The following is an 11,563-nucleotide window of genomic DNA, read 5'->3' on the forward strand; positions in this document are numbered from 1 at the left end:
TGGCAAAGATGAAATCCTTGTCTTGTTTCTAATATCAAGAGGAAAGCTTTCAGTCTTTTACCATTATTATTTCCTTTTCATTTTTTTTTCTGTGCCTCATGTATTTTTTTCCTGTATTCCTCTGTTACTGCCTTCTTTTGTGTTAAATATGTATTTTCTAGTATACTATTTTAATTACTCTTTCCTTTTACTATATTTTTGAGTTATTTTCTAAGTTGTCACCTTGGGGATTACTATTACCATCATACTGTTGTTTTTTTTTTTAAACAATCTCATTGGTTTAATAACTACAACTTTGTATTTTATATAAAATCTTTACTCCTATATAACTCCACTTTCCATGCTTGTTTTTGTTGTTTTTGTCATAAATGAGATATTTATACATGTGTTTCCATCAACATAGATTTATAATTTTTGCTTTATGTCTTTTAAATCAGTTAAGAAAAAAGGAGCTACATAAAAAACATACACATATACTTTGTTTATATTTACCTATGTAGCTTTTCTTTTTCTGGAGTTCTTTTTCCCTTCATATGAATTTGAAGTACTCTCTAGTGTCCTTTCATCAGAATGAAAAAATTGTTTATGTTTCTTGGGCAGAGTTGCTAGTGATGAATCTCAGTTTTTGTTTATCTGGACATATATTGATTTGTCCTTTATTTTTAAAGGAAAATTTTCCAGATATAGAATTCTTGGTTGACAACTTGTTCATATGTCTTCTGGACTCCATGTTTGTTTGTTTGTTTGTTTTTAACTTTTTATTGTGGTAACATTTATACAATTCAAAGTTTCCCATTTTAACCACTTTCGAGTGTATAATTCAGTGGTATTAATTGCATTCACATTATTGTGCTACCATACCAGCATTCATTATCCAAATTTTGTCATCATCTCAAACAGAAACCTTGCATCCATTAAACAATTCCCCCTTTTCCTCACTCCCCATCTCCTGGTAACATGTAGTCTACAATCTGTGTGTATAAACTTGCTTATTCTAAGTTAAGTTATAAGCAAGATCATACAATATTCATCTTTTTGTGTCTGGCTTATTTCACTACACATGATGTCTTCAGGTTCAATCAACCGTGCTGTTGCATGTATCAGGACTTCATCCATTTTACAACTGAATAATATTCCATTGTATGTATATACCACATTTTATTTTTCCTTTTATCTGTCGATGGACATTTGGTTGCTTCCATCTTTAGGCATTTGTGAAGAACACTGTTATGAACACTGGTGTGCAAATATCTGTTTGAGTCCCTGCTTTCAATTGTCTAGTATGTACTTAGTAGTGGGATTGCCGGATCATATGGTAATTCTACACCTAACTTTCTGAGGAACCACTAAAATGTTTTCCATAGAAGTTCCACCATAGCATGTGTAGTTTTTGAGGCCAGTCTTTGAGGTTTGTTTTGACTCCAAGAGGTTCTTCTTAGGTGTAGCTTTTCTTGGTTCTCTCTGGTGAACTAGCTGGCTTTTATGGCTTAGCTAGTTTCTCTTAATTAAGATGAACTATTGTTTTTGAGTGCACCCTTAGGCTGGAACTTCCCCACACTGTGTTTCAAATAAACATACTTTTGAGGAGAGCTTCAGAGTTCTGTTTTGTTATGGGCTGTGTTTCCTCTAGGGCAAATTCTCAGCCACTACTCTGGACCCTCTGAGGGGCAGTGTTCCCTGGTCTTCTGTCTTATCTCTCCCAGCATGGAACCACTGCTCTATGAACTGGCTGGAGTAAGGGCATTTGACCCTAGTTTTATGTCCTCTCTGTGCCAGGCGTAGTGTCTCCATCCTATGGTGGGAGCTGGGTTCAGAATGGAGCTCCCAATCACTCAGGCACAGCCTCCAGGAATTTAGTTTCTTCTAAATTCTCCTTGGAGTTGGAGGGGATGAGAAATGCTGGTGGACTGCTCCTCCTGGTTATTTTAAATGAGTCTTGATTGGGAGCTGAGGGGAGAAGAAGCCTTGTCTTGCTGATCACACCCTCAGAGAACTGGAGCTTCCACCAAGCTGAACTGGGAGGAGGGAAGGCGTGGAGTTGGAGGTGGGAGGAGGCAATCCACAAACTCTGGCTGTTATTACCAAGCTTTAGTAGATTTTCTAGAATGAAAGTTTCTTCATTGTTGTATGTCCTTAAGATAATTTCCAGACTATATATCAATGCTATCTATAGTTTTTACCAGTTTTGCTTGTTTTGCTGGAGAGTGGGTCTGCAGAGCTCCAAATATCTTGGAAGTGGAATTTTTTCTGACTCATTTACACACATTAGCTCATATCATTCTTAGGAAGGAAGCACAACTATTGTCCCATAAGAAAAATGAGGTACAGAGAGGCTATTTCCTCAGTGTCAGGCAGTAAATCATGGAGTCAGGATTTTGGATTCAAACTGAAGCTTTCTGGCTTCAGAGTTCATGCTTTTAACGCCTCTACTATGTGATCTCCATTCTTCCAAACTGTCACCTATCTCTTAACTTTCACACATTTACTTTGACAACAGAAATTTAAAATTTTGATAAAGTTGCATTCATCATCAGTATCTTCCTTTATATTTTGTACTTTTTTAGGTCTTGTTTAAGAAAATTATTATTATTATTATTATTTACTTAAGTTACAATGATGTTGTCCTAAATTTTCTTCTATTGGATTTAGAGATTTACTTTGACATTGACATCTCCAGACTTTTGGAATTCATATTTATGTATGATGAGAGGTAGCATCCTAAAATATCTTCATATTGTCAGAGAAGTTAGCTAGCTATTCTTCTTTGCAGATTTGTGACACTATCTTTATCATATTCATTGTTTCCATAAATACTTGGTCTGTTTGTGGAATCTTTACTCTTTTCCATTCCTTTCCATTGATTTATTTGTTACTTCTTCTGCTAGTATCCAAGAATGTCTGGAAAATAACCAAGAAAAACTTCTACAAATGAAGTATAGAGTCATTGAAATTAAAAACTTGATGGATGGATCAAATTGCGGATTGGGCAAAACAAAAGAGAAAAATGGTAAAGTGTGAGTTAGATCTGAGGTAAAAAAAAAAAAAAAATCAAATGCAGTACTGGACAATAAATAGAGTGAATATGTGAAAGAGAGGTTAAGGCATATGGAAAACAGATTGAGAAGCTCCCATCCCATCTGACAAGAAGGAGATCCAGAAGAGAACAGGGAGACTGCAGCCACACTGCCTTGGTTTGTAGTCCATCTTTGACAATTATCATCTCAAAACTTAGGACAAGTTATTTAACATCTCTGTGCCTCTATTTCCTAATCTGTAAAATAAGGATAAGAGTTGTTATGATGATGAAATGAGTTAATATGTGTGAACACTTAGATACATATAGATATGTGTGACATGTAGAATGTACCATATATGTTTTTGTTAAGTAAAAAGAAAAACATAAAAACATAAATATTCACATTAAAGTGTCACAATAGATCCCAAGTCTGTGTGGTAGCTAGTCTTGACATATGGACTTCCAGTGGGCTAGGCATCCAGTACTGATGCCCTGTGTGTCTCCTTCCCTTTGAAATCCAGGTTAGTACAGTGACATACTTGAACAATGGAATGCTTACTTAACCTGTGGAAATGATGCTCTGGGATCTCTGAAAGTAGGTCATAAGAAACCTTGCAACTTCTTCTTGGGGGTCTTAAAATACTCACTCTTGGAATGCTCCCAAGAAACAAAAATGCATTTGCCAAATCAACGGCTGTCTTAGTTTCCCAGGTCTGCTAGGACAAATGCCAGATACTAGTTAGTTTAAACAACAGGAATTTATTGTTTCACAGTTTTGGAAGCTAAAAGTCCAACATCAAGGTAATGGTGCAGGTTGCTTTCTGTCAGTGTCTGTAGCATTGAGGCAATCCTCCATCACACGGTGAGTTCTCTCTGCTTGTGTCTGATGGTCTGGTTTATGAATTCTCCTGACATCTAGCTTCTAGTTACTGACTGTGTTTGAATTTCATTTGCTCTAAGGTTTCCAGTAATATGGATTAAGTCCCACTCTGAATCAATTTGGCTTCATCTAAATAGGATCTTTGAAGATCCTATTGACAAATAAGTCCACAGTTTAAATAATTTAACATCTTCTAAGGTCCTATTTACAGAGGTTTAGCACCTTCAGGATTGGGGGTTAGGACTGGAACACGTCTTTGTGGAGGACATTATTCAATCCCCAAAAGTCCACCCTCTGGACCCCCAAAAGACATATTTTTCCCACATGCAAAATACATTTACCCCATATCAATATCCCAAAAGCCTTAAGAGATTTCAGTAATAACTCTAAGGCCAAATTTATGGGTATGATCTATTCTGGGGTAAAATTCCCTTCCAACTGTACACCTGTGAAATCTGGAAAACAAGTTGTCTCCTTCCAAAATACGGTGGTGCCACAGACATAGGATAGACATTCCCATTTTAGCAGGGAGAAATTAGAAGGAAAACAGGGTTCACAGGTCCTATAGAAGTCCAAAACCTGGGAGGGCAAACTCCATTAGATTCCAAGGTTTGAGAGTTATCTTTTAGTTGATTCGTTGTCCCTGGGCCTGCTGGAGTGACAGCCCCACCCTTTCTAAGCACTGTGGCAGTGGCCATTTCCCCCAAAATGCTTGCTTGGAAGTCCTACCCCCTCCAAATACCAGGGCAGAAGGCCCACCCTCTTCAAATGCAGGGATGGGCTGCACTTTCCAAACACCAGGGCAGGAGACCTGTCCTATCCAAAGGCTGAGGAAGAAGCCTTCTCTCTTGGCCCAATGGAATCTCCTCTGCCCAGACCTATTCATCCATGGTTCTGCCCTTCAAATAATGTTTCCTTCATTTTGTCCCATTTATGTCCAGGCTGGAAATACTTTTGCTCATATAAAATTTTCAAAAACCTTGTCAGTTTTCCATGCAATTCAAGGGGGGTCCAAGCCACCAGACAAAATTGCATTTCCTATCCTGATTTCTGACTGAGATGGTTCAGTGGATCCATTAGTCATACCCCTAAACTCCTTAGCAAATAGCTGTTCAGCCATACTCTCTTTAACAGAGGATTATTCAGCCACACCCTCACACAGAGCCTTAGTCTCTGGAAACTTAGCTTTCAAGAGCTCAGGGATTCCGGCAATCATCTGCCACAGGTGAAATCTCTTTCCCTGTGTTTGTTCCTCTGGTATCTACTGACTTATGGCTTCTACTGATTGACTGTGTTTGACTTTCCTTTGCTTATAAGGTCTCAGTCATATGGATTAAGGTGCATCTTGATTCAATAAGACCTCATTTAAATAGGATCTTTGCAGATCTTATTCATAAGATCTTTAATAATAACATCTTCGAAGGTCCTATTTACAAATGGATTTGCACCACAGGATCAGGGTTAGAACTTGAACATATCTTTTGGGGTGGTCATGATTCAAACCACAACAATAGCCATATGCATTTACCTAAAGCTCTACTGATCTGTTCTAGCAATGATACCATGTCCATCATGACATCTGTATCCACTGGGATAGACTTGAATTAGTCTACAGTTATTACTCAGGCTCCCTCTGATTACTGCAAGTGACTTTAGATATTTTAAAGTGGCATTAATCTTGGCCATCAATCTTGGGATATGATATTTATTGTTTTTGATTTAATATCCTGGCCAGGTGAGGCAGTTTCAAAGGCTTCCACTTGACCAAGGACCTGATGTTGGTGTTTATCTAACTGCCAAGTATGTCAATCCCAATTATACACCAGTGGCTAGGAAAATGACTGTTGAGTGTATCTGCATACCAGGGGACTCGCTGTAAACCAGATTTATAACCATGGCTCGATGTATTTCATGGCCTCTGTATGTGCCACTCTAGCAGGTGAGCCATGATAATTCTATGGTTCATGGAGAATCATTATCAACTCAGCTAGTGTGTTCAAAAGTCTTTGAAATATCTGGGTATTCCTCTTTTACCAGTGTGCAGTCATCTGCATAAAAGGGGGTAGTTGCCTTCGAGGAAGGACTGGGAACATATTTTCAGTGCTTGCCATGCAGTTGGAGGTTCACTTATTCCAGGGAGACATGACCATATTCTCAGGAGATGAGTGCTGGGTCTGAAAATTAGCTTAGGTCAGTGGACTGAGCAGGGAATTGTGGTATTTTATTGGGATGGACACCTGTAGCCTCCTGCTCTTCCACTCTTGCCTTCTTCTGATTGTAGATGTTAAGCAGCACTCTAGTTGACTAATCCTGGGGTAGATTGTGACCCCAAGGACACCATGTTCTATTAACCATCTCTACAGCTCTTTGTGAGTAAAGTGCTCTTGGCTGCCTCTCTGACGTCAGTGATGTTTATGAAAATTATGCATTGCTGGCTTCTGGTGGTTCAGTGCTGCCATCTGGTTTCTATTGCTTTAGAGCTCTTTCTTCCATATCACTATTAATATGCCAAGCTCTGTGTTCACTTCACCAACCAAAAGCTCTGGTCTACAGAGGAATGTTACTCTGAACTTAGTAATTCTGTTACTTCTCCTCCAGAGGATCCCTGATGGGCTCCATGAATGGTGTGTCTCTTCTGGGCTCTCTAATGGAGCATAATATTCTGGAGGCTTTTCTGGAATCACATAATATATACATTTCAATATACCCACTTTCCAGAGTCTTTTATTCCTTTCTCTACTATCTGCCAAAGCAACTCAGGAATTTCAACTTTGCTTGGCATGAGCCACTGACTTCTTTAGCCTTCCAAGAGCCGTACTAGCAACAAGTTTGCCCAGTCCCCTGAGGTCCTTGCCTAACTGGAATGACTCCCAGTTAATACATTCTTATTTGTCCAGATTTATGTTCTAGTTTCTTGATCAAGCACCCTCAAAATCCAATCCCAATCTACTCCTGTTGATCGGGAGTAGCTAATACTTGTAACTCCTTTGGGTTTAATTTCATTTTCTTCCTTAACAGTCACAGCACATTTCCAGTTAAGTAACGTGGAGATTTAACATTAGTTATAGATCTGGCAGTTATGAGAGACATACATTATTGCCTGTGGTAATATGGAAGATAGAAAAGATACCTGTTGAACTCATGGATCTTGCTAAGGAAGAAAGGCGAAAGTGCTGTTTTGTTTTTTTTTTTAGTTGACTATTATAAAATACAGAGGAGTGAGATGAGCTAAACAAATTTAATATTTAAACAATTTAGAGGAAAGTTCAAGCAGCCAAGACAGTACAAGCTCAAAAAGTACAACGTATAACAGTTCTAGCCACTACAGATGGCAAAGGCTCTCAAAGTAAGATGTGGCTTCAGGGAAAAGATAAAATTGTTGGGTCATGTAAGTAACATGCAGTCTTTTGTTAATGATCTCAAGGACGTGGCTGCAAACTCTTCATTGAGACCTCAGAAGATGAAAGGGAAGCATAGTGTAGCTTCCAAAAATCTTAACAAATCTTCAGGAAAGGCCTCTTAGACTCTCTATTCTAGGTAAGAAGGCCCCTAAGAATCTTAAGGGCATGCCTTGTAGACCCTTTCAACCAGATAAAAATAGTTCTAAAACTCTTATTGTCCCACAATACCCTGACTCTCAGCTAAGATCAGAGAGGGGTCTATGTCAAAGAAATTTGTGGGTGTGGCATTGTGTGATTGAGTAAACCCCGATAAATTTACAAGGTCCTAAAAAGTTTTAAAGAGCATTACATTGACAGAAGAATCATCACCTTGGATTTTAAATGTCAGAGTTAGAAAAATAGCCCAAGCTTGATTTCAAAATTGCTACTTGACTCTCACATGCCTCAGATTTTTCCCTTTTGGAATGAGACTATCTTATTGTGATTGTCCTATATTTATCACAATTGTGTATTGAGTGTGTGATGGACAGATACTCTTTATTTCCAAAGTTATTCGATCAAAAGGAATCATACCCAAGAAGCCTCATCCATCCCTTGACCTTATTTAGATGAAAAGACCTAGACTGTATTGGGATGAGATTTTAGGATTTTATTGAAAGGGGGAGTAAGTATATTTTGCATCTAGGGATAATGTACATTATTTGTAGTCAGAGTGGAATTATGATGGATCATAGATAGCAACAAAAATTTTGATACTCTTCCCACTGAGAGATGGATTTTATTTCCTCTTCCTCTGAAACTAGGTTGGCCTGTGGCTGCTTTGGCCAATAGAATATAGTAGAAGTGATGTTACTGCCATTCTAGTTTAGTCTTTAAGACAACTGGCAGCTTTTGCTTTGGTCTGTTGGCTCTAAGGCACCACATGCAAAGTATGCCCTGAGGCACCCCTGCTGAAGAAGCACATGCTAGCCTCATGGATAAGCTGGAGACAGAAAAAAAGAGAGAAAGAGAGAGAGACTTTGTCTTTTTGTTATGCAACAATAGATAACCATATCTTCCTGTGGGACATGTGACTATATCTCACCAGCAGAAATGTGAGCAGAAATTTTGGATTATTGCTAGTCTGATACAGTTAAGAGTGGAGGGGATTTCTCCATATACACTTTCTCTCATCAATAAAAGTGGAATTAAAGGACCAAAGAAAGTAGAGTTGGAAGGTAGAAGCACAGGTGGGAAGTTGACCCAAATTATTTGGGGTTTGCAAGAGTGAATGCAGAAACTTTGAATAGTTAGTTAACTATCACAAAATGTCTTTTCGTAATCCTGTCTGTGTGTCTCTCTAAATAGACAATAAATACTGGCAACTCATCATTCTTTTAGGACCAGCAGTCACTAATTGGTTCTTAGAAGTGAGGGATATAATACGTCATCTATTAGCCCCAAACACCTCAGAGACTGTGACTTCATTGTTTTCAGTTAGTATCAATTTGGTGCCAGAAAGAGAAAACAGGGTTTTGATGAATTCTTCATATTTGATCTGTATTACAGCATATTACCTTAGAACCAGTCAAAAAAAAAGAAGGGTAGATATAGGGAAACAAAACAAAACAAAAAAAAAATAGAAAGGGTTTTGAAAGTCATAATTTACCAGGGCTAAAGGCTGAAAAGAAAATAATACACTATATGAGACACAAAGGAATTCTTGAGATGTTTTTCAACCTGCTTACACTTTTAATTCTATTTCACAGAAATCTCTGACTATTTGGCCAGCTGACTTTGAAAACAGCTCTGCATACAGAGTTTCCAGAATAGTCTAGGTGAAGCATTGGTTATGTTATTTCTGTTAATTAGTGATTACAAGGTCATTGGCTTTAATTATTTATTTACCTCCTTGCTTGAAGAACAAGGAATATGCCATACCTCTTAAAAATCTCCTTAACTCATATGTGAATTAGCGTCTACTTTTACCATTGAGTAACTATGGCCCTAATTAATATGTGCTAAACATAAAAATTTAATAACAACAATAATAGCAGTAGAAGTAATTTTATTGCTCACATTAAAATGTATTAACCAAGAGGAAACACAGATAAACATATCTAAATACTATCCACTTGAGTAATACAGGCATATTTATACATCTGATTTAGTACAAGAATACATTAGAATATATAAAAAAGTCAATCAGATGAACTGATGTCCCCAAACCAATTCAGCATTAGGGTTCCACAGCCAGTGTTCAATCTGTTCACATTTCTTATATTACCTAGGGATGCACTCTTTAATACAATAAGACTAGTCTTTCTCATTTATCTTTCCTCTATGCAATTCCTCTTTTTTATGTATTTGAGAAGCAGTATACATTCACGTCTCGACATTCTCATTGCCTGCTTATTTAAGCCTCAAAAGAGTTCTCTGTATCCAGTCAAGTCAGAGCTTCCTTCTAATTGCTCTACTCAAGGCCGCCTTCACTTCCCTGTTCCTCAGGGTATAGATCAGTGGATTCAGTACAGGGGTGACCACAGTGTACATGATGGCAATGACCCGATCCTGGTCCATGGAACTGCCTGAAGCAGGACGAATGTAGGTGAAAAGGACAGGAATGTAGAAAAGAACAACTACCATGAAGTGGGAGGCACAAGTGGACAGTGCTTTGTGAAGCGCGCTGCAAGAATGAGACTTGAAGAAGAGATAGGTGACAATGGAGAAATAGGAGAGAAGTGTCAGAAAGAAGGGGCCCATAGCAATTGTCCCTGTGACAGTATTAAGCAGCCACTGGTTGAGATCAATGTTCCCACAGGCCAGGTCCAGCAGTGGCTTAATATCACAGAAGAAGTGATGGATATGGTTGGAGCCACAGAAGTTCAAACGAGAGGTCATTATGGAGTGCAGCAAGGCATGGAAAAAACCAATGACCCAGACTGTGCTTGCCATCTGGACACATAGCTGATGATTCATGATGACAGTGTAATGAAGTGGTTTGCAGATAGCCACAAAGCGGTCAATGGCCATCACGCCCAACAGCAAGGCCTCGGTGCTGCCCAGGAAGTGGAAGAAGTGAAGTTGGCTTATGCATCCCAAGAAAGAAATTTCTTTATGTGAAGAGAGGAAGTTCTCCAGCATCTTTGGGAGCGTCACTGTGGAGTAGCAGATATCTAGGCATGAGAGGTTTCCCAGGAAGAAATACATAGGTGAATGGAGTCTTGGATCAGAGATGACAGTCATCAGGATGGCTCCATTCCCCATCACATTGAAAATGTAGGTGGTGAAGAAAACCATAAAGAGAAGAGGCTGCAGTTCTTGCATGTCTGTCACTCCCAGGAGAAGAAACTCAGAGACTGAGGTTTGATTCAGCATCACTTAAAAGAAAAGGCAAAATAATATATGGACAACTATCTCCTTTCAGTCCAGGATTTTCTCTCCAAGACCAAAATAGTTTGAGGGAGAGCATGGTTGTTTTACATGTCCATAGGATGAGAGGGTTTGCCATTAAAATGTCAAATATTAAGGCTATATATTGTTACTCAATCATTTTTAATTATTTATGTATTTTTTATTCATTAATACTTTCCCTGCTTTCAGAGTTTCATGTTTTCAGTCTACTATCCTCTCTGGTTGTGAGCATCTACATTCTTATACAACATTTCTTTCCTCTTCCTGTGTCATTTTAACAGGGTGACATTTTAACTGTACTTTACCACACTACTATCAAAAGCTAAGTAAGAAGCCACTGGAAGTATTTGAAGTTAAGGAAAATGCACAGGAATGAACTAATTACAACCATGAAGTCTTTAAAGAAACAAAAAGTGATTTAAAATGGAAATAGTATATTTTCTTCATCTTAGACTGTAAATAGCATCAGAGGTGATCTCTTACTGATCCCTTCCTGACTCATATCCCTAGAAGCATCATGAAGCCCTGTCTAGGGTGGGAACTGAGGCCACATTATTCAGGTATTAGCATGAGGTATATTTGAAAAAATTTCCCTGTCTTATCTGCTGGGAAGCTTAATCTTCCTATAATCTAAGCCTTAATATTTTCTCAAAATAGGATCCCCAAATTACTTCTTGATGACAAAGGGTATTTCACATCCATTCTATGGTTTCACTGGGACTCTTTTTTGTTTCCTAGATACACCTGCATCCCTGGGTAAGAAGATCCTTCCTTCAGTGGAATCAAGAATTCCTCCTTTAGGTCGCACAATAGTGACCCCTCCTTGAGGCATCTATGTCTTCAATCCTCTAAAAATTATCTTCTTTCATGACC

At 38.4% G+C, this 11,563-nt stretch overlaps 1 protein-coding gene across 1 annotated transcript; it reads right to left on the reverse strand.

Annotated features, from left to right (window-relative positions):
- Positions 1-1,505: 1,505 nt before the first annotated feature.
- Positions 1,506-10,654, reverse strand: LOC119540320 (olfactory receptor 12D2-like). The gene is made up of 2 exons (XM_037844448.1): positions 9,729-10,654; positions 1,506-1,542 (listed from the first exon to the last, which is right to left on the reverse strand). Exons 1-2 carry the CDS (start codon positions 10,652-10,654, stop codon positions 1,506-1,508), a joined length of 963 nt encoding a protein of 320 aa, XP_037700376.1.
- Between the last annotated feature and the right edge of the window lie 909 nt (positions 10,655-11,563).

This window comes from Choloepus didactylus, chromosome 7, assembly GCF_015220235.1.
Source record: "Choloepus didactylus isolate mChoDid1 chromosome 7, mChoDid1.pri, whole genome shotgun sequence".
Lineage (NCBI taxonomy): Eukaryota > Metazoa > Chordata > Mammalia > Pilosa > Megalonychidae > Choloepus > Choloepus didactylus.

Coding starts and splice junctions, on each gene's coding strand:
- LOC119540320 (XM_037844448.1), bottom strand. CDS start 10,654: ATGCTGAATCAAACCTCAGTCTCTGAGTTTCTTCTCCTGGGAGTGACA. Junction 1,543..9,728: donor GCAATTAGAAGGAAGCTCTG/ACTTGACTGGAT, acceptor GGGGAAGTTCCA/GCCTAAGGGTGCACTCAAAA.